This window comes from Amphiprion ocellaris, chromosome 15, assembly GCF_022539595.1.
Source record: "Amphiprion ocellaris isolate individual 3 ecotype Okinawa chromosome 15, ASM2253959v1, whole genome shotgun sequence".
NCBI lineage: Eukaryota > Metazoa > Chordata > Actinopteri > Pomacentridae > Amphiprion > Amphiprion ocellaris.
In genome coordinates, this window is record NC_072780.1 from 34,116,572 (window position 1) to 34,140,862 (window position 24,291).

General features: G+C 39.4%; 1 protein-coding gene across 1 annotated transcript in view; it reads left to right on the top strand.

Annotated features, from left to right (window-relative positions):
- The window catches only part of nedd9 (neural precursor cell expressed, developmentally down-regulated 9), a 55,285-nt gene that overhangs the window by 2,031 nt on the left and 28,963 nt on the right, over positions 1-24,291 (top strand). The window contains exon 2 of the mRNA XM_055017670.1: positions 23,000-23,398. Coding sequence (XP_054873645.1) covers positions 23,000-23,398 — 399 coding nt within the window. The remainder of the gene's footprint in view (positions 1-22,999; positions 23,399-24,291) is intronic.

Below are 24,291 nucleotides of genomic sequence, written 5' to 3' on the forward strand. Positions count from 1 at the left end.
TTAGAGGCTGGTGGGTCCAGGTTTTAGAAGCCGGTGGGTCCAGGTTTTAGAGGCTGGTGGGTCCAGGTTTTAGAGGCCTCCAGGTTTTAGAAGCCGGTGGGTCCAGGTTTTAGAGGCCTCCAGGTTTTAGAGGCCGATGGGTCCAGGTTTTAGAGGCCTCCAGGTTTTAGTGGCCGGTGCGTCCAGGTTTTAGGAACCGATGGGTCCAGATTTTAGAGGCCGGGGGGTCCAGATTTTAGAGGCCGGTGGCTCCAGGTTTTAGAGGCTGGTGGGTCCAGGTTTTAGAGGCCAGTGGATCCAGGTTTTGGAGGCCGGTGGGTCCAGGTTTTAGAGGCCGGTGGGTCCAGGTTTTGGAGGCCGGTGGGTCCATGTTTTAGAGGCCGGTGGATCCAGGTTTTGGAGGCCGGTGGGTCCAGGTTTTAGAAGCCGGTGGGTCCAGGTTTTAGAGGCCTCCAGGTTTTAGAGGCCGGTGGGTCCAGGTTTTAGAGGCCAATGGGTCCAGGTTTTAGAGGCCGGTGGGTTCAGGTTTTAGAGGCCTCCAGGTTTTAGAGGCCGATGGGTCCAGGTTTTTTGAGGCCGGTGGGTTCAGGTTTTAGAGGCCTCCAGGTTTTAGAGGCCGGTGGGTCCAGGTTTTTTGAGGCCGGTGGGTCCAGGTTTTAGAGGCCTCCAGATTTTAGAAACTGGAGGGTCCAGGTTTTGGAGGCGGAGGGTCCAGGTTTTAGAGGCCGGTGGATCCAGGTTTTAGAGGCCGGTGGGTCCAGGTTTTGGAGGCCGGTGGGTCCATGTTTTGGAGGCTGGAGGGTCCAGGTTTTGATGCCGGCAGGTCCAGGTTTGACAGACTGGTAGGTCCAGGTTTTAGAGGCCGGTGGGTCCAGGTTTTAGAGGCTGGAGGGTCCAGGTTTTAGAGGTTTTTAGAGATCTAGTTCTGGTTTCTGATCTTGAAGTGTTAAAGCTGTGTTCTGTTTACTGCTGCTGGGCCTGGAGTCACTGTTCAGCTGGGTCTGGTTGTGAGTGGAGAGCGTGCACGTTGTGGAGGGCGTGCACATTGTGGAGGGTGTGCACGCTGTGTTACTGCGTCATGCTGCCTGACTCATTGTCCTGCTGAGTCCACTGAGACCTGAGCTGGTTTTCCTTCTGCTGCGTCTCCATGGCGACGGTGTTGCAGCTAATAAACGCTGCTATCGCTGCTCTGGGAGGAGCTCCGACTCGCTGACGTCTCCGTTTGATAGCGAGCTGCTGCTGCTGCTCTTTGCTTCTCATAAACGTCTCCGTTATGCAACCGGAGGACGGAGGCTGCAGATGGACGTCAGCGCTCAGGTTCTCGGGTTTCAGCCTCCAGCTCCTCATCAGCCCGTTAAACAGTGACTGAGTTTATTCACAGCTGTAGGAGGAGCTGCTGACGTTTAGCAGGAGTTTACCCTGCCGTCACATGACCTGAGGGGACGCTGCAGAGATGGTCTCCAGCAGGTGTTCAGGTGTGAAGGAGGTCAGAAAATACAGATCAGTCCTCCTGAAGGGTCCAAACAGACGGACTGGAGGGAGTTTAAAGGAACAGTTGAGGGTCAGAGGAGAAGATTGACCTCCTTGGAGCTGCTGTAACGGTGAACTTTCCCCACTGTGGGATCAATAAAGTTTATCTTGTCTTATCTTATGTCTGGACATTAAGACAGTTAGCTTAGCTTAGCATAAAGACTGGAAGTTGCAGAAACAACTGGTCTACAAAATCCACCGAGAAAAACAAAACAAAATGAGACAAAAAAGTTACAAAGCGACAAAAAATGGACACAAATAGACAAAAGAAATGGCGAAAAAAGGAACAAAACAGCAAAAAAATTGACAAAAAAACACAAGCGAGACAAAAACATAGAACAACAAAAACATGAGACAAGCGACAAAAGTCAGACAAAAAAAACAAGACAAAATATTACAAAAATGTAACCCAAATCAAAAAAAGAACAACAAGCAATCTAGTATTTTACTCTATGATCAGAATGACAAAAGTCAGACAACAAAAGACAAAAAACAACAAAAACACGACAAAATATTACAAAAATGAGACACAAAATGACAAAAAATTAGACCAAAAAGTTACAAAGGGACAAAAAAATGGACAAACGACAAAAACGAGAAACAAAGCAACGAATAAAGTGAAACACAAAGCGACAAAAACATGAGACAAACAACAAAAATCTGACAAAAAAGACAAAAAACAACAAAAACAAGACAAAGAAAAATGAAGTCATTTAGTTTGTGGGTTCATCTATATTAAATGGACACATTCTATGGTGCTGTGATTTCTAATAAACAAATGCTGCATTTCTGACATATGGGGGAATGAGCAGCCTTGGAGGAGGACTGCTGTCTAGTTTTATTATGACTGTTGGTCAGAGCTTAGTCTGCAGTTCATTTTTGGCCAGTTTTTAGACGTAACATGCTGAATAAAGTGATTTCAATTAAATATGTTTGTTTGACAGAGCAGGAAGTGGTAGATGATTAGTTCAAGGACCGTCAGAAAGTTGATAACCTGCAGATTCTTTGTGTTTTTATAGTTTCAGTCTTTTAAAATGCTATAAATTTGACACTGTTTCTTAAAGACAACATTCCTTTCAAACCCACTGCTGGGTTTAATGATTTAGATTGTTAACGAGCTAAAAGGAGCTGAAACTCTAAACCAGGGGTGTCCAACATAAGGCCCGTGGGCCAAAAGCGGCCCTCCAGAGGGTCCAATCCGGCCCTCAGAGTGTAAAAATTCCAGAGAAGACATGAACTGCAGATTGTAAATTAGATGTAAAATCTAAAGTTTTTTCCAGAAAGCTGCCGAGTCTTTCCCCCCCAGAACGTTCCTTTAAAGCACCCAGAGATGTCCTCCTCCTGGTCCTCGTTCCTCCACAGCTGATGTAAGCGTTGCAGAAATAGCCTCAGCAGTGATTAGGTGATTCGTCTCTGTTTTTACGGGTTCAGGTTCCAGCCGGCGGTCCAACAGCAGACATTGTTCTGGGAGCGAGGAGGAGGATCTGGGCTGCAGAAAATGAAAGAGAGAGGAAGTGGAGGGGGGAACCAGAGGGCAAACAGAGGGGGGGATGGGAGGTGGAGGAACAGCCGTGAGAATGAGAGCATTCCAGCCGCTGGAGCATGGGAAGGCTGGTCAGAAGATCCACACGATGCTTTCAGGGTCCCCCTTAATGAGGCTTTTCTTCTCTGGACTGGACAGATGTTTGTTGAGAAGAAGTGGATTGTGTTCATGTTGTCGCCTCTTACTTTAGAATAGTGTTACTTTTTACCTGACTCGGTGCTTGGTTAAAACAGTAACACTATTCTAGTTGCAGTGAAATAGTTTAGATTAGACGTTAAGACAAAAAATGGACGAAAAAGTTGCAAAACAACAATATAGTTAGACAAAAATCAGACAAAAAAACAACAAAAATGAGACACAAAATGACAAAAGTCAGACAAAAAAGACAAGAAAACTACAAAAACAGGACAAAATATTACAGAAACGAGACACAAAATGACAAAAATGAGTCACAAAATAACACAAAACAAAACAAAAACAGACAAAAAATGTACAAAGTGGCAAAACATGGACAAAACTACAAAAATGAGAAACAAACAAGAAATAAAGCAAAACGCAAAATGACAAAAATAAGACAAAAACAAGACAAAAAAAACAAAATGAGAAAAATGAGAAACAAAACAACAAAAACATGAGACAAAAGTCAGACAACAAAAACAAGATAAAACATTACAAAAATGGGACATAAAACAATTTTAAAAATTTGACAAACAACACGAAACAAAACAAAAAATTGTACAAAAAAGTTACAAATGATGACACAAATGACAAAAAAAGACAGAAAACGACAAAAACAAGACAAAATATTACAAAAATGAGACAAAATGATCAAAAAATGAGACAAACAACACAAAACGAAACAAAATTTTTTTAAAACCATCTTTTTCTGAGTTGTTTGTCCAATTTTTTGTCAGTTTTTTGTTTTGTTTTGTGTTGTTTGTCTTTATTTTTGTAATATTTTGTCTTGTTTTTGTGTCTTTTTTTGTCTGATTTGTGGTTTTGATCCTCCAGTAAATCCTCTATGGTTCAGTTCCAGGTGACTAAATGTTGTGTTCCTTTGTCGACACTCTGTGATCTGGAACCATTAGGAGTTGTGGTTATTTCTAGGTTATTCTGCTGTGGTTTTACTGGTTTTACTGGAGATCAGACTGGACTGGATGTGGAACCTGAACTAAGACTAACTCAGCTGTCGGTTAAAAAGTGACGCTAGTTTAAATGCAGTGAGATAGTTTCTTCCAATCAGGGAGATTTATTATCTGCTAGAAGTCACAGAGTTCTCCTGACGTTTTTTCAGGACGTTTCAGTTCAAAGTTTCTGTCTTTTTGCCCCGTCGTTGCTCCTGGAGGACTTCCAGAGTCGGAGTGAATAGCTCCGCCCCCCGCTGCCTTCCAGACATTAACATCTGAAAACAGACGACAGTGTGGACATTCCAGTCCAAATAATCATTTCCATGTTCAACCTTTGGAGGAAACAACGTGCCGCCCCCCGTCCTCCCTCTGAGGAATGCCAGCTATTCTCAGGTCATCTCTGAGGAGAAGCTGGACGATAGGAGGAGCTCTGACAGCCAGACCAGTGTTTAACAGCAGATCTGGACCAACCTGGTTTAGAAGAGTTTAGAGCAGGTTCTAGTTCAGTCCAGTCTGATCTCCAGTGGACTGGACCAGTAGGACCAGTAAAACCACAGCAGAATAACCTAGAAATAACCACAACTCCTAATGGTTCCTTTGTTTTAGTGCAGAAATGCTCACATTTAAGGAATTATCTTTTTACTAAATATCATGAACAACCTGAAATTTATGAAGAAAAATAAATTCAGTTTAATCAACATTCAGCCTCAGTTTATCATTTCCACATTACAACTTCCAGATCACAGAGTGTCGACAAAGGAACACAACATTTAGTCACCTGGAACTGATGGTATAGTATTTTACTTTATGATCAAAACAACAAAAGTCAGTCAAAAAAAGACAAAAAACAACAAAAACAAGACAAAATATTACAAAAATGAGACACAAAATGACAAAAAATGAGACAAATGACACAAAACAAAACAAAAATTAGACAAAAAAGTTACAAATAAAAAATAACAAAAAAATCCTAAAAATGTACCGTCTGCATTTGATATTTTAGATGTTTAGAAATTTTTGGCCTTTGTTAATGAATCAATCTGTAATTTTTCATGAAAACCATTGAAGTTATTCCACAGTTGTGGTCTTATAAATGTCTGGATTTGGAGATTTCACCATTTTGTACCAGGTATAGCTGGACATCTTTGGGTTTTTGTCTATTGATCAGATATTTGAATACATCTCCATGTGTTCTGGGAGCTTTTGGTTTGGTTTCTTCACAGTTTGGTGAATCAAAACCATCTGATGGTGACAACAGTCGCCGGTTGCTAATGAAAGCGTTGGAACGGAGAATGTGATGTGTGTTCAAGGGGGTAGATGAGCGTCGGTGGGTCGGCTCTTTGTGTTTGTGGATCTGTGAAAGCGTGAAATCAGGGAGACGCTGCAGTGAATCTCCAGGTCATTGTTTATTCCTGTATGGAAAACGTTCTGGAGCTGCACAGATACCAGGAGACGAACCTCACGTCTCGGCTGAGGCCTCCAGGAGGGATTAGAGTTCGTCTCCGGGGGTTACCGCCGTCGTTTGGCATCGGCGCCAGGCTTGGAAATAATCCACGTCGCTGCTCTGCCAGAACTTTGTTGGCTGGAAGCCCCTGAATAGTGTCCATCCTGCTGGTTGTTTGAGTTTCTGGAGCTGCAGTAAATCATCTCCTCAGGTCGGAGGTCGGAGCCGAGCCTCCTTCTTCCTCTTCCCTCACAGTGCTGGAATGACTCGACAGAATACGAGACACAAAACGACAAAAACAAGACACAAAACAACAAAATGAGACATAAAATGACAAAAACAAGAAAGACATGACAAAAACAAGACACAAAATGACAAACGAGACACAAAATGACAAAAATGAGACATAAAATGACAGAAATGAGACATAAAATGACAAAAACAAGAAAGAAATGACAAAAACAAGACACAAAATGACAAAAACAAGACACAAAATGACAAAAACAAGACACGAAATGACAAAAATGACACATAAAATGACAAAAACAAGACACAAAATGACAAAAACGAGACACAAAAAGACAAAAATGAGACACAAAATGACAAAAATGAGACATAAAATGACAAAAACAAGACACAAAATGGCAAAAATAAGACATAAAATGACAGAAATGACACATAAAATGACAAAAACAAGACACAGAATGACAAAAACGAGACACAAAAAGACAAAAATGAGACATAAAATGACAAAAACAAGACACAAAATGGCAAAAATAAGACATAAAATGACAGAAACGAGACATAAAATGACAAAAACAAGACACAAAATGACAAAAACGAGACACAAAAAGACAAAAATGAGACACAAAATGACAAAAATGAGACATAAAATGACAAAAAAGACACAAAATGGCAAAAATAAGACATAAAATGACAGAAATGAGACATAAAATGACAAAAACAAGACACAAAATGACAAAAACGAGACACAAAACGACAAAAATGAGACATAAAATGACAGAAATGAGACATAAAATGACAAAAACAACAAAGAAATGACAAAAACAAGACACAAAATGACAAAAACAAGACACAAAATGACAAAAACGAGACACAAAATGACAAAAACGAGACACAAAACTACAAAAACAAGACAGAAAATGACAAAAATGAGACATAAAATGACAAAAATGAGACATAAAATGACAACAATGAGACATAAAATGACAGAAATGAGACATAAAATGACAGAAATGAGACATAAAATGACAGAAATGAGACATAAAATGACAAAAACAAGACACAAAATGACAAAAACGAGACACAAAATGACAAAAACAAGACACAAAACGACAAAAACAAGACACAAAATGACAAAAACAAGACATAAAATGACAAAAACAAGAAAGAAATTACAAAAACAAGACACAAAATGGCAAAAATAAGACATAAAATGACAAAAATGAGACATAAAATGACAAAAACAAGACACAAAAAGACAAAAACGAGACACAAAACGACAAAAATGAGACATAAAATGACAGAAATGAGACATAAAATGACAGCGTCCATGCTGCTGGTTGTGTTTTCTGCAGTAAATCGTCTCCTCGGGTCTTCAGGTGTTCCTCTTCCTTCTCGGTGCTGGAATGACTCGACAGAAAACGAGAGGCCGAGTTGCACCATGTTTCCCCGGCAGCTCGTCTACTTCCCAGAATCCGACACGCTTTAGAGAATATCTGCAGCGTCGGCCTCCAGCTCTAATTACAGGTTGGAGTTGTGACCACTGGGATGTGAAACGATAAGACGAGGAGGGTTCCGGAGACATGTCAGGTTAGCGGGTAGATTAGGAGGCAGGAAAAACACCGAGGTGATGGGTGGATCCAGGGAGGAACACTTCAGCCCAGCAGTTACTCAAATAAAATCACTTCCGATGACTTCATCAAACACAAGCCGACGGTGTTGCAGTTGTTTCCTGCCCACGTTGAGTTTCATCATCATTTTTACTGCTGGAATTTCCTGAAATCCTCCGTGAGACAGATAAGAGTGAAAGATTTCAGTTATAAGATTCCTCAAAACCTGCATTAAGTGAATTTTCTGGCTACTTCAGGGCAACAAAAACAAGCCATCAGACACGACTGTTCAAAATTTGGGGTCACCCAGACGATTTTATGGAAGACATGAAATTGTCTGGCTGACCTTTAGTTAAATTATAACTTTAGTTGCCCAAAAATGAATTAAAGTTGCTCCATATTAGTTAAAGTTGCTCTATTTTAGTTAAAGTTGCTCTATTTTAGCTAAAGTGGCTCTATGTTAGTTAAAGTTGCTCTGTATTAGGTAAAGATGCTCTATGCTAGTTGAATGCTAGTGTATGTACCAGAATAAAATACTAACATAGTAAGCTAGTTAGCACGCCTGCTAACCTGAATATTGATAAATTATCTACAAACTGCCAGAAAAAAGAAAAGAGACGAATATTTAGGGAGATATTTCCACTGATCAGCACTAGAGCAGCTAGCATGTTAGCATTTAGCTCCACAGCTACAGCGGCTTGCCCTCTACTTCCTGTACGACCCGACCTTCAACATAAAATACTGATATTAGCTTGTTGTTTGACAGAGAAGTACTGAACTGTAAATGCTGTTATCAGGGAAACTCTGTGGTTGTGACACAGTTGTCTGACTAAACAGATCATTAGCGTCGGTGGTTTGTCGCAGCTTGCTCTGTGGTTAGCGTTAGCATGGTAGCTGACATCCTGCAGCAGATGCCATCATGCTGCTGCTGCTGCTGCTGCTGCTGCTGCTGCTGCTGCTGCTGCTGCTGCTGCTGCTGCTGCTGCTGCTGCTGCTGCTGCTGCTGCTGCTGCTGCTGCTGGGATGTTCAGGGTGTGGAGGTTTAGCAGGGAGGTGGTGGGTGTCGTGTTTACTCTGAGATACAGTCGTCTCTTCATGCAGCTCCTGGCAGACGGAGCAGAGCTTTTTCTATCGCAGTCCGGTGGCTGAAAGAGAATCTTCACTCTGAAAGATGGATAAAAACACGACAGAAATAGGACACAAAATGACAAAAATAAGACGCAAAATGACAAAAAAAGTCAGAAAATGACAAAAACAAGACACAAAATGATAACAATGAGACACGAAATGACAACAGTGAGATACAAAACGACAAGACAGAATGACAAAAACATGACAGAAAATGGCATAAACACGACAGAAAATGACAAAAACGAGACATAAAATGACAAAAACAAGACACAAAATGAGAAAATGACAAAAACAAGACAGAAAAAGAAAAACATCAGCAGGTTCTGCTAACATGTTGTGGGAAACGTTCCATGAATAATAATAATTATTATTTAAAATATTATGTTGATTAAAAAATGTTCCCACAATTACAGAGACATGAATGAAAAAATAAAACCAGTAAAAGTAGATTTAAATGAGATTCTAACTGTTTTATCAGAGATCCAGTTTGGTCATCAGGGGGGAGGACAAGAGAAAAATGGCATTTTAGGGGAACTCCAGACTTATTTGGGATTTAAAATATTTTAAACATTCTTTTCTCCTAGTTTTTATAGATTTGGTCTCAGGACAAGAACATTTACACACTACTGATGTTTTAGGGTTTAATATGTGGATTATTGGATGTAAAACGTCCTCCAGTTCTGGAACATAGAAACAAACAACGTGACCGCTGATTGATTATTGCTGCTGGAACTGTGAGTATTGACTTACAGCCGCTTGCATAAGAAGCCAATCAATCAGGGGAAGCAGGAGGGTGAGTGTCAGTTTCAAAACGACTTTTTTCCACTGGACTATCTCAGGAATATGCTGTGATTCTGTTAATACCCTGGCAGGGCTCACAGAGGGGCTGTTACCAGAGGGCCAAGCTTCCACACTGCAAAAACTCTAAATCCTACCAAGTCTATTTGTCTTATTTTTAGTCTAAATGTCTCATCCCACTTGATTTAAGATAAATTCACTGAACAAGAGACATTTCAGCAGATGGAGGGACTTGTTTTAAGACAATGCATCTGAAATATCTTAAGTCAAACAATCTGGAAATTATCTTGTTTTGAGTTGAATTTTACAAGAAAACTCAAAATAAGTTTAACCCTCGTGTCATCCTGTGGGTCAAATTGACCCGTTTTAAAGTTTGAAAATGTGGAGAAAAAATATACTTTCACAGTGAAACTTCTGATGTCCACATTTTCAACATTTTTGGGAAACAGATCAACAAAACCATGAGACGAATGACAAAAAAGAAAAAAACAAGACAGAAAATGACAAAAAACACATAAAATAGACCAAAAAAACCAAGCAAGACAAAAAGGAAACACAGAATGACAAAACATGAGAGAAATGACAAAAGTCAGACAAAAAAACAAAAAGGAGACACAAAATGACAAAAATCAGACAAACGACACGAAACAAAACAAAAAAAGAGACATTTTTAAACACTTTTTGGTGGAGAAAAGAAATGTTAAAAAAATGTTTCTTTAAGAACATTCACATCAAAATCAACCAAAATCCAGTGAAATTCGCTGGATTTTGGTTGATTTTTATGTGAATATCCTTAAAGAAAATATTAGAAGTTTTACTGATATATATGGAATCACTTTAGATATTTTTAGGATATTTTGGAAGATTTTTTCAAATTTTTTGAAAATATTTACAAGAATTTTCTTGCCAAATTTTTTTATTTTTTTTTTCAATAAAACTTTTAAGGGAAACTTTTAAGGAATTATTGGAATGTTCTTCTGGAAGGTTTTGCAAATTTTCAGAAATTTGGGGAATTTTTTTGCTGAATTTTTGAATTTTTTTCAGAAAAGGAAACAATATTTTTTGGTGCCCATAAATGAAGACAACAGGAGGGTTAATACATCTCAAATTAGGAGGTTACATGAAAGCAAAAATCTATTTTTGAGTGAAAAACTATTTTTTTTTAGCATGTCTGGTTTATTTTAAGACACCTAAGCTTGACAATCCTGGTAAAATAGAGCTTCAAATAAGTTTTCCCAGCTAATTTTGAGATCTCAATATTCTAAATATCATATCTTATTTCTAGAAACCTAACCAAGACATTTTTCACTTGCTGTATTGGCAGATTTTTCACTTATTTCAAGGTAAAAGTTCCTTGAAATAAGTTTTTTATTTCTTGTTTTGAGAGGAGCATTTTTTCCAGTGCAGCGTGAATGCTGAGCTCCAAGCTGCTTCCCAGGAGCCTCCCTATCCAGAACCCTCCACACGGCCCATTTAGTGAACTGGCTCTCACCCGCACTCTGAGGAACGGCTCGTAAAAGTCATCAGGTCCTCATTACCGTCATTACTATAATTATTTTCTATATTTAACCACGTGAAATGAGGCCAAATGAGTGTGCACCAACCACCCCGGGACATGTGTTGCAGTGGTACGGCCCTGATTCTCGCAGTGATGTTCTCACAGTCGGAGCGTACCACTGTTTTGGGAGCAGGTTGTGTTTGTTTTGTGAGAAAAACGAGACTAAAAACGAACAAAACAAGAGACAAAATGATGAAAACGTGACATAAAATGACAAAAAAACGTGACATAAAATGACAAAAACCAGACAAAACATGACAAAAACAAGACACGACAGAAATGAGATACAAAACGACAAAAACGACATAAAATGAGAAAAGCAAGACACAATATGACAAAAATGGGACACAAAATGACAAAAACAAGACACAAAATGGCAGGAACAAGACAGAAAACACCCAAACAAGACACAAAACTACAGAAATGAGACATAAAATGACAAAAACAAGACAGAAATTGACAAATGTAAGACATAAAATGACAGAAACAAGACATCTGACATCAAGACGTCGCCGTCTGTGGCTCCTTCCTGATTGAACAGATGCAGTAAAACAAGACACAAAATGACAAAAATGAGACAGAAAACGAAAAATACTATACAAATGAGTGTGCACCAACCCCCCCGGGACATGTGTTGCAGTGGTACGGCCCTGATTCTCGCAGTGATGTTCTCACAGTCGGAGCGTACCACTGTTTTGGGAGCAGGTTGTGTTTGTGTTGCCGTCTGGTTGCCGTGGGGATGCGGGTTCCTTCCATGTGGCCGTGGCAGCAGGAGAACTGGATATTTGGCAGCTGGTTCAGCCAAAGCCACCTTCATTATTATGGGATGGAGCCAGAACCACCCAGAGAGCTCGGCTGGAAGGTGGGGCTCTCAGCGAGTGGTGAAGTTATGTATGGAAGTGTTTTTAGGTTCTGGAAAGGTCAGCAGAGGCTCGCCACACTGATGAGACCACGTTTATACTGTTTGTGTTGAAGCAAGACGCTGCTGGAAAAAGAGGCCTGCTGGTGTGGAGTCAGACGGCTGGATGGAGCTCCAGGTGGATCTGCTCTGCTCCACTTCTGCTTTCATAACGATAAAAACATATGAAATGATGACAAATGACAAAAACAAGACAGAAAATGACAAAAACAAGACAGAAAATGACAAAAGCAAGACATAAAATGACAAAAACAAGACAGAAAATGACAAAAACAAGACATTAAATGACAAAAACAAGAAAGAAAATGAAAAAAGCAAGACACAAAATGACCAAAAACAAGACAGAAAATGACAAAAACAAGACAGAAAATGACAAAAACAAGACAGAAAATGAAAAAAGCAATACAAAAAATGTCAAAAACAAGACAGAAAATGAAAAAAGCAAGACACAAAATGACAGAAACAAGACAGAAAATGACAAAAACAAGACATTAAATGACAAAAGCAAGACATAAAGTGACAAAAACAAGACAGAAAATGACAAAAACAAGACATTAAATGACAAAAACAAGACATTAAATGACAAAAATGACAGAAAATGACAAAAACGAGACATAAAATGACAGAAACAAGACAGAAAATGACAAAAACAAGACATTAAATGACAAAAGCAAGACATAAAATGACAAAAACAAGACAGAAAATGACAAAAACAAGATATTAAATGACAAAAACAAGACATTAAATGACAAAAATGACAGAAAATGACAAAAACGAGACATAAAATGACGAAAACAAGACAGAAAATGACAAAACATGACAAAAGGAAGACACAAAACGATAAAAATAAGTCAGAAAATGACAAAAACGAGACATAAAATGACAAAAAACAAGACAGAAAATGACAAAAACAACACAAAATGACAAAAGACACAAAACGACAAAAATAAGTCAGAAAATGACAAAAGCAAGACATAAAATGACAAAAACAAGACAGAAAATGACAAAAACAAGACATTAAATGACAAAAATGACAGAAAATGACAAAAACAAGACAGAAAATGACAAAAACAAGACAGAAAATGATTAAAACAAGACAGAAAATGACAAAACATGACAAAAGGAAGACACAAAACGACAAAAAAAGTCAGAAAATGACAAAAACGAGACATAAAATGACAAAAACAACACAAAATGACAAAAGACACAAAACGACAAAAATAAGTCAGAAAATGACAAAAACGAGAGAAAATGACAAAAACAAGACACAAAACGACAAACGAGACATAAAATGACAAAAGTAAGACACAAAACAACAGAAATGACAAAATGACAAAAACGAGACATAAAATGACAAAAATGACAGAAAATGACAGACAGAAGGCATAAAACGACAAAAATGACAAAGTGACAAGAAGAAGACACAAAAAGATGAAAACAAGACACAAAATGACAAAATCAAGACATAAAATGACAAAAATGACAGAAATGAGACATATAATGACAAAAGTAAGACACAAAACGACAGAAATAGGACAGGAAACAAAAAGAGGCCTGTTGATGTGGACTCAGACGGCTGGATGGATCCTACCAAGTCTGTTTGTCTTATTTTCAGTCAAAATGTCTCATCTCACTTGATTTAAGATAAATTCACTGAACAAGAGACATTTCATCAGATGGAGGGACTTGTTTTAAGACAATGCATCTGAAATATCTTGTTAAGTCAAACAATCTGGAAATTATCTTGTTTTGAGTTGAATTTTACAAGAAAACTCAAAATAAGTTTAATACATCTCAAATTAGGAGGTTACATGAAAGCAAAAATCTATTTTTGAGTGAAAAACTGCTTATTTTTTAGCATGTCTGGCTTATTTTAAGACACCTAAACTTGACAATCCTGGTAAAATAGAGCTTAAAATAAGTTTTCCCAGCTAATTTTAAGATCTCAATATTCTAAATATCATATCTTATTTCAAGAAATCTTACCAAGACATTTTTCACTTGTTCTATTGGCAGATTTTTTCACTTATTTCAAGGTAGACGTTCCTTGAAATAAGGTGTTTTCTTGTTTTGAGAGGAGCATTTTTTCCAGTGCAGGTGTGGATCTGCTCGGCTCCATTTCTTCCTTCATAATGATAAAAACATACTGAAAGCTTTCCTAGAACCAGATGGGATCCTTTCAGAGCTCCTTTATAGTCTTCATTCTGGCACCTTTTAGTCTTTAGATGTGTTTCAGATTCAGTCATTAGGTTTTAGTGGAGTTTTCTCAGTGACGTGTTGCATTTTAAACTTTACGTGCTGGGAATAAATCACCTGTTTCCTCAGAGGATGATTCATTCAGTTGAGCTCTAACATAGTGTTTACTGTCCAGGAGGAGCAGGAGACTAATAATAATGTTCCGTTAGCAGTCAGATCAACACGAGTTTACTCTTTTGTTGATGAGTCTAATTAACAAACCTGTTTCTACCAAACGCAGATTAAATCAGATAACATTACTGACACGAAACTTAGCAATAAAACACCAGTTACTTTGGCCTTTCTTAAACATTGTGGTGTAGTTTTTAAGTTTTTAAAACTTTTCATCATCCTACACTACTATTCAACAGTTTGGGGTCACTCAGAAATGTCCTTACTGTTGAAAGAAAAGACGTTTTTTCCAATGAAGATAACATTAAATGAATGATAAATCCAGTGTAGACATTGTTAATGTGGTAAATGACTATTGTAGCTGGAAACGGCTGATTTTTAATGGAATAGAATAATTTTTTGGACAATTTTTAGTCAGTTTGGAGAAGTTTCAAGGTATTTTGGACCAGTTTCAAGTCAGATTAGACATTTGTTTTTGTTTTCTACTGAGTTTGGATAGATTTTTGTAATTTTGGATGAGTTTTTAATCAATTTGCACAAGTTTTGAGTTATTTGGGACAAAATATGATTTTTGAGCCGTTTAGGACCATTTTTGAGGAAACCTAGAGGAGTTTTAAGTTACTCTGGACAATTTTTAAGCAGTTTTAGACAAATTTCTATCATCTTGGACATATAGTACCATTCAACAGTTTGGGGTCTCCTGAAAATGTCCATGCTGTCTGATGTTCTGGTGCCGTCCATCCTGTTGTTCATTCAGCTAGCTTAGACGTGTCCATGTGTATCAGTTAACTAGGAGACTTTAGCAGGAACGCTAACGCAGGTTGTTGTCCAGAGTTTGTTGTGTAGCAGCTGCTGTGTGATTTTACTGCTTTATCCAAGAGTTGACTGGTTTTACTAAACTAAAGTCTCCAGCTGCTAAACCACGAGGCACCATCATAAAACCAAAGCATAGAAAATACAGATTTCTTCCTTTTTTTACCAAAATAAAATGCACTGTCACAGAGTAAAAATGCAGTTTTATTCCAATCTACTGCATGGTGCTGCTGTGTTTTTCCTCAGAGGAGACAGAAGAACAGCAGATATCAGATCTAATTACAGCCATCAATCGCTGCGACCAGCTGCTGGAACAGCAGCGACAGTTTCACCAGCATCTCCTAACCGCCATCACTAACCAACACGTGCACTCTCACGTGAACACGCTGCTGAAAACCAGTGGTGCAGATATGAGGTAGAAGAAAAGGTGTCATCGAAACCACATCGAGCTCATATCTGGGTCACACAAGCCTCAGAGCAGAATGTAGATGATCCTAACAACTAAATCAGCCCTGACCAGGTCATTAAACAGCTCAGAAACATATTTAACTCAGGATCAACACTGATTCCTGATTCGTTTAACTCATAGAATATGACAGAAGCTGTATATCTACAGCTCTGATCAGTGCTAACTTTAGTTTGCATGCATGTATTTGCTGATTAATAGCCAAATCACACATTAAATATGTATAATTATTTTGTGTAAAGCTGCATTTTATGAAGATTTCTGTGTTTCGTCTGATTTGTGTCTGTGTTGTTAGATATTACCTCAATGTTTTTTAGCATTTTGGGTTTTAATATGGTCAGAAAAACCAAACTAAATGTTGGTTTCCAGTCGTTTTACTGCAGTGAATAAAGGCTGTGTCAACAAAACACAAGGGTTAATATTAAGTGCAGTAATTATAATAGTGCTGCTGAATCATAAAGCCGATAAGATTCCTGCTGCCTCGATAAGACCAACAAACATTTACTCTCTGCTGCGACTGAATTTCTGCAGAAGTCTGACATTAGTTGGTAGAAAAAACAAAAACAGAATATGAAGTGTTGCGGTGAATCTGGGACCAAAGGAAACAGCCGACACATTTTCACACACTTCACTCTAATTCTCACGGTGGTTCAGCTTCTATTAGGGGTTGCAGGTAAAAACAGACCACATGAACAATTCTGAATAGTTTTACTGCATCTGTTCAATCAGGAAGGAGCCACAGATGGCGACGTCTTGATGTCAGATGTCTTGTTTCTGTCGTTTCATGTCTTACATTTGTCATTTTCTGTCTGATTTTTGTCATTTTCTGTCTTGTTTTCGTCATTTTCTGTCTTGTTTTTGTCGTTTTGTGTCTCTTTTATGTCATTTTGTGACTCGTTTTTGTCATTTTATGTCATTTTTTGAGCCACAGATGAGCAGAATTCAAATGCAGTGACTGCTATTTTCATGTGAAACACTAAACATGACCTTTAGTGGTGCTGAACCAACAGGTTGTTAGCTGTAAGTGCTGCCAGCTCCATGCAGAGCTGTTTGAAGTGATGTTTTCCTCAGTGGGAGCAGGTGAAACCGACTATTAGACGGGGCGTCAGATCTCTGGTGTAAACAGTAGTTAGTCACAGCGTGGTGACTCCATCGCTGCCACTGATCCTCCTATAAACACACGTGTTCACCGTTTGTCAGGCCTCAACTGCTTCAGAGGGGCTTCCAGGAAGTTATCTGTTATAGCTGAGGCCTTCTGCTGCTTCCTATTGAAACTACGAAGAGTTTCTGGTCCTTAAATAACGGGCTGGCAGAGATATGTAGGGCAGGTTGGATAAACTACTGTACTTCTATACTAGCTGGAAGCTGCTTCAGATTGGTGTGTAGGACGGTGTTTAATGTATTTGTGTATGTTCTCCAGTCTGTACCTTCGTCTTATTAAGGTCATCATCAAGTCACCAAAGTAGGGCTGGGCGATAAATCGATTTTATCGATTAATTCGAGTTTGTACTTAATGTCGATTTGTTCTAATGAAAATCGATTTTCTCATCAACATCCGCCACCAACACCTTCCCGCTGGGCTCCCGTAGTTCAGAGTGCTCCCCCCTCCCCCCCGCGCTTGATACACAAACAACATGGCGGCGAGCGGTACAGATCTAAAGGCTCGTGTCCACTAGATGCTATTTTCCCGCACGGCAACACACCACATCTGAAAATCACACGGACGGCGGGCGGTCACTAGCGGACCACAACATGGTCACATGACAACGCTGGACCAACAGCAGGCCGCTACGTGGTCACATGACCGAGCTTTCAGCTGGACAGTCCTGCAGACGAGTCAGATAAACACAGCGGCTCGGCCGCAAACTTTCCCTTTTATTTCAAAAACACGTCAGCGAAAAGTGTTTCTGAAAGCATTTGAGGCAGAAATAATCTGCAGCAGCTGAATCTGTCCTCGTTTTAGGTCACTGACACCTAGTTTAGAAGTTTGAGGACAGTTTCACGATGTGTGGAATCTCCGCATCCGCATCCAATTTGCATGAAGTAGAAGTCAGTCTACTTTATGCAAATGAGCTGCAGCCCTCTCCAGGTAAATACACCTGATCACAGCTGGAAACGCACTGCAACCGGACCAGCATGCTACATGCAGTGCATTTCCAGCTGCGATCAGGTGTGTTTACCTGGAGAGGGCTGCAGCTCATTTGCATTAAGTAGACTGGACTCCGGCGTGCAGAGATTAGGTAGGGGGTAAAAAAAAAAAAAATTGGATAAATCGTGATTCGGGATTTTTTGGGAAAAAATCGGAGAATTTTTTTTAGGCCATATCGCCCAGCCCTACACCAAAGCCTAAACTCTGGTCTTTTTATAACGATGAACTTCAGGATAACTCTGGCATATGTGTGCTGCTCTTTTCTTTCTGCATAATTTCAGTAGAAAAATCCATTTTAGTGTTTGAGATTGAGACGTTTTTCCTTCCACCACCACACAGAGCTCACAAATGTATCGCCAAAGTGACTATTTAGTCGGTTTCTGGTTTGTTAAGGCCAAAAACAACAAACCAACCTGGCTGAGAAGACATTTAACTCGTATTTTTGACATAAAAACTGTGTTCATTTTGTAAACAACAACTAAAACCATGTATACACGACTGTTGAAAAAATTGGGCTCTTCCAGACAATTGGGAGTTTCCCATGAAAACTCACACTTTTCTCCATGTGCTAACATAACTGCACAAGGGTTTTCTAATCATCAATGAGCCTTTCAACACCATTAGCTAACACAATGTAGCATTAGAACACAGGAGTGATGGTTGCTGGAAATGTTCCTTTGTACCTCTATGGAGATATTCCATGAAAAATCAGCCTTTACCAGCTAGAACAGCTTTTCTTTCAAAAATAAGGACATTTCTAAGTGACCGCAAACTGTTGAACGAGGTGTAGATGTTGAATCCAACTTTACTTCATGAAATAACAGATGTTAAACTGGATTGGCTTCAGAAATTAGGTACAACTAGTAAAATACCAGACATAAACAGATAAACTGAATAAAATTTGGAAAAAATAATGAATGTAAAACAAGCAACTGACCCTTTTTTAGATAAATTGATGAATTCTTTGGTCTGTAAAATCTAAAGTTAGATTTTTAGATTACGGTCAAAAAAAAGTCAATAAAACAAGCAAATAAATTCACTTTAGTGACTCTGCTTTCAGCCTGACTTGATCAGTTTATGGTTTATTAAAATAGCTGCACTTCCTGTTCCATTCAGACTCTAACTGGAGCAGTAATCAGCGTTTAGTGTCCTCATGGACGACGCTGCCGGCTTTGATCACGTTACTGCAGTGAGCAAACGTCCAGGTCATCTCCCATTGGACGGTCAGGATGGAACCTGCTGGTCGTCGGAGGGTAATTGTGCGACAGGTGTTTTCAGCTAATGGTCCTGACAGTGTGCTCAGACAATAGCCACAGAGAGATAACGGCGTTAACGGCAGCGAGTTTCACATGGGAACTTTCTGAAGCAGGCAGCGAGGAAAGAGGAAGGTTCAAGAAACCTTCAGACCAGCAGCAGCCGCAGAGAGGCTTCCTGATTCCCACAGCGAGCTAAATTAAACTGCAGCACAGATAAATGAAAGGCTTTCCTCTGAGCAACTGGATTCACTGCAAAAACTCTAAATCCTACCAAGTCTATTTGCCTTATTTTTAGTCTAAATGTCTCATCCCACTTGATTTAAGATAAATTCACTGAACAAGAGACATTTCAGCAGATGGAGGGACTTGTTTTAAGACAATGCATCTGAAATATCTTGTTAAGTCAAACAATCTTGAAATTATCTTGTTTTGAGTTGAATTTTACAAGAAAACTCAAAATAAGTTTAATCCTCGTGTCGTCCTGCAGGTCAAATTGACCCATTTTAAAGTTTGAAAATGTGGGGAAAAATATATATTTTCACAGTGAAACTTCTGACGTCCACATTTTCAACATTTTTGGGAAATCTTTGAAAAATTTTTTGGTGGAAAAAAAGAAATGCAAAAAATATATTTTCTTAAGAACATTCACAAAAAAATCTACCAGAATCCAGCGAAATTCGCAGGTTTTTATTCAAGATTTATAAAAGAAAAACAAGCTCAAAGCGTCTCGTTTTCCTTCACTGTTCACCAAACTTTCTGATGTTACCTGTGGATCTTCTTCACGGCTGGAAAACAAACTTTAGGTTCACTAGCGCCACCTGGAGTGTTCATCAGTGCTACCGGTGTGACAGAAATTAGGGCACTGAGAAAGATGCGATTAAATGTGTTGCTTTTTTCTGTAATTAATTAATTGAAATTAACACGTTAAAGTCCCAGCATTACTTACAAACTGAATCCAGCTCACTGTGCAGAAGATTCAAAAGCTTATGGTTCATTTTCATTATACATATTTTCATTTTACTGCTTAACAATAACTGAACAAATTAAGGACGTGTTGCTTCTTTTTCCTGTCTTTACGAGGCCCATCTGACCCTATAGCCGGTTATTGTGGGTAGTTATGCCAATATATTGATATAATTTGCGTTTTTTACTTCTGACTCATGAACTGATGCAGTTTTGAGCAATTGTTTTTTGGATGGTCAGCTGTGATGGAAGGAAACGGTCCAAGATTCTTCAGCAGACATGCAAGGAACAGTCTTTGAACTCCAGTTTAATGCTTTCTGTTGTATTTTTTGAGCCAAACAGAGGTTTTGTTTTGAACTTTTTCACACATGAGTCAAGAAGCTGAGTCTTGTTAAAGTTTAAAAGAAGTTTAAAAGGAAAAAAAAGCCACGACAAAGGCTGGTTGTTGGCATGAATCACAGACAAAGTGGGAAAACTGAGGAACAAACCCTGTTCTCTCCGCCGTCGGTGCCGTGAAGGTGCCATGGAGCAAGGTGCTTAACCTCTAATTGTGTTTATGGAGCTTGCATGGCTGGAAGTACAGGACTGTTGTTGTGCCGGGCAGCTCCCAGGAGTTCAAATCGTGAGCATCAGCAGTTGAAAAGGCGTATTCATGCTCAGTTAACTCCTTCTCTGGCTGAATAGAGGCTAAAGGAAAAAGACCGATTTACTGAGGCAATTAGCCTTAAATGCCTCTCTCAGACACAGAAGCGGCACGCTCCAGGGCTTTTCCTATCTCCAGGATCTGTGGTCTTGAGTCATTATCCCTCAACCCTCTCTGGACCCTTAGATAACTGTGCCCTGGAGCTTGGTGCCGGCTGAGAAAATCCCATCAAGTTCAGATTTGGTTTGGAAGACATCTGGTGCAAAGCTGCAGGCTAACAGCTAATCTGCCCAAAGTTCACCAGCAAGTCATTCAGTAAACCAGTGGAGGTATAGAGGAAGACTCTGACACTTAAAATACACCTAATTACCTTATAGTGGACAGTTAGATGAGCTGATACTGTGTCACGTCTGCACAGGAAATACGAGCCAGATACAGCAGCCAGTTAGCTTAGCTTAGCATTAAGACTGAACACATGAAAACCAGATAGCCTAGGTTTGTCCAAAGAAAGTCTGAATCTAAAGCTCTGACTCATGACAAAGTGTGTTTTATTTAATTTTTGTACTATCAAAACTACAAAAATAATTTTTTACTGCACAAAACAGCTAGCATTCTCCAAAAACATTTATAAAGATGCATCCAGGACAGAAGTAAAGAAAAAACAGAAGACGACTAAAACCAACCAGTAACTACACCACATCTTATAAACTTTAACTCAAACTGTGGTTTTGTGGGGGGTTTGTGAGTCTTGTGACTTTTTTGAAACCAGCCACAAACACTTGTTGTTTTAACACCTAGTTTTTTGCACGAGTAAAACAAGCAACATGTGAACTGTTCACAGTAGAGCTTTAACGGTGCTGGCAGGTAAATGCTGCTCCGATTGGACAGAACCAGGCCAGCTGGTTCCACCTGGTTCTAGTCATTCTGCTGAGCTAACCAGCTGTAGTTATTTATTTACCAGACATCTGTATCAGTCTTACCGTTTAAAAGTTTAGGGTCACTTAGAATGTCCTTATTTTTGAAAGAAAAGCAGTTTTTTCAATGAAGATAACATTAAATGAATGATAAATCCAGTGTAGACATAGTTAATGTGGTAAATGACTATTCTAGCTGGAAACAGCTGATTTTTAATGGAATATCTCCATAGGGGTACAGAGAAACATTTCCAGCAACCATCACTCCTGTGTTCTAATGCTACATTGTGTTAGTTAATGGTGTTGAAAGGCTCATTGATGATTAGAAAACCCTTGAGCAGTTATGTTAGCACATGGATAAAAGTGGGAGTTTTACTGGAAAACATGGAATTATCTGGATGAACCCAAAGTGCTGAACAGTAGAGTATGTGAAGCATTTTGGCAATTTCTGAGTCAGTTTGGAGAAGTTTTATGGTATTTTGGACCAGTTTAGAGTCAGATTGGGCATTTTTTTGCCTGTTTTCTAGTGAGTTTGGATCAGTTTTTGTCATTTTGGACAAACTGTTAGTAATTCTGGATGAGTTTTTAATCAATTTACACAAGTTTTGAGTTATTTGGGACAAATGAGTCATTGTGGATGATTCTGGAGCTGTTTTAGACCATTTTTGAGACAGTTTGGAGATGATTTGGTCATTCTGGACAAGTATTGAATCCTTTAGGACAACGTTGGAGTCATTTTAGACAACCTGGACAGGTTTTAAGTGCTTTTGGAGCATTTTTGAGATGTTTCAGACAAGTTATTATCATTTTAGACAAACGCTGAATCATTGTGGACAAATTTGAAGCCATTTTGGACCATTTCAAAGTCAAATTGGGTCGTTTTCAAGGTAATCTGAACCCGTTTTGAGTCATCCAAGTCATTTCAACCACTTTAGAGGAAAACTGGACAGGATTAAAGTTATTGTAGACGATTTCTGGGGAAACCTAGAGGGATTTTAAGTTACTTTGGACAATTTTTAAGTTGATTTAAACAATTTTCTATCATATTAGACATATACTACCATTCAGCAATCTGGGGTCACTTAGAAATATCCCCATTTTAGAAAGAAAATGAAATTTTTTTCAATGAAGATAAAATTAAATGAATGATAAATGATAAGTGGAACATCTTCAAGAACCTACCAGAGACGTCCAGTTGATTTTTACTGAAGCTCCTACGGTCACCGTGACCTGGGTGACTGTTGATAATGTTGCTAACAGGCGGACAAACGTATGCCGATCGTCACTCTACTGCATTCCTTTGGCGGATTAATAATATGAATTTTAGAGGCAAGAAAACTGGAGGTTGTGTAGAGAAGCAAGATTGTTCAACTGGATGTCTCTGGTAGGTTCTTGAAGATGTTCTTCTTCAAGAACCTACCAGAGACATCCACTGGACTTCAATGCCGATAGTCACATATCTCCGCCATTCCTTGGTGGAGTAATAATACTAATAATTAACTATCTTTTACCTTTCTCTCTGCAGAACCTGATGGCCAAAGCGTTGTACGACAATGTGCCCGAGTCCCCCGAGGAGCTGGCCTTCCGTAAGGGGGACATCCTGACCGTCATTGAGCAGAACACCGGCGGTCTGGAGGGCTGGTGGCTCTGCTCCCTGCACGGCCGCCAAGGCATCGCTCCCGGGAACCGCCTGAAGCTGCTGATCGGACCCATGTTCGAGGCCCAGCCGTCGACCGCCGCCGCCCACTCGCCCCCTCAGAGCTTCCAGCAGAAGGCCGGGTCTGGAGCTCCGGGGCTTTACCAGATGCCTTCGTCCCTGCAGAGTCCACAGCAGCAGCAGAGCATCTACCAGGTTCCTCCAGGACAGGAAGTCTACCAGGTTCCACCAAGGAGCACTCTAGCTGCTGATAAAACACCAAGCAAGGTAAGACACATCCGCCTTTCACTGGAGCTGGAAATAATAACTGTTCTCAGTATCTGTTAATCTGCCGGTTCATTTTTTGATTAATTCAGTTCTGGGATGAGAAACCACCCACCATGGAAAGCCAATAATTTGCAGGTTTTCATTTCAAGCAGCTGATTTCCCTGATCCTTAAAGTAGAGGGAGGAACTCATCAGTGAGACCAGCTGCTGAGGTGGTGGGAGGGAAGGAACACCTCTGGATTTATGATTCCTGTGGCACAAAATACCAAATCTGTAGTTAAAAGAACAGAAAAACCTGGAACATTTTACAGTTGTTTTATCCAACCATCTCTGAAAAACCTAAAAATATTCAGTTTACAACGAAGAAAAAGCGGAGAAAGCAGTAGATCTTCACATTTGAGGCTGGAAAAAGAACTGTTTGGCATTTATACTTGATTAATAATTTATGATTATTTCTCAAGTGGGTTTTGGTTTCCATCTAGATTCTCAGACAGTTATTAGGGTCCGAGCATCGAATGGTGCGAAGACCCTATTGTAACCCTATCATTTTCCCATTTTTTGAAACTCAAATTTGGCGGCCTATACATACCTCAAAAATGAGTGAAACTTTTTATTTTAATTTTATTATCCCTTATTAATCCCACGATGGGAAATTCCGATTTTCGCATATCAGAGCACAGGGTCAGCCGCGGTACAGCGGCCCTGGAGAAGGAAGGAAGAGTGACCGCATTGGGGTTTGAACCTCTGACCTTCCGATTAGTAGTCCAGAGACTTAACCGTTGCGCCACCACTGCCCCACTTGCCACATAATGCACGCCATACAGATCAGGACCGATGAAAGATTTGATATTTTAGGATCACCATGACCTGGATGACTGTTGATAATGTTGCTAA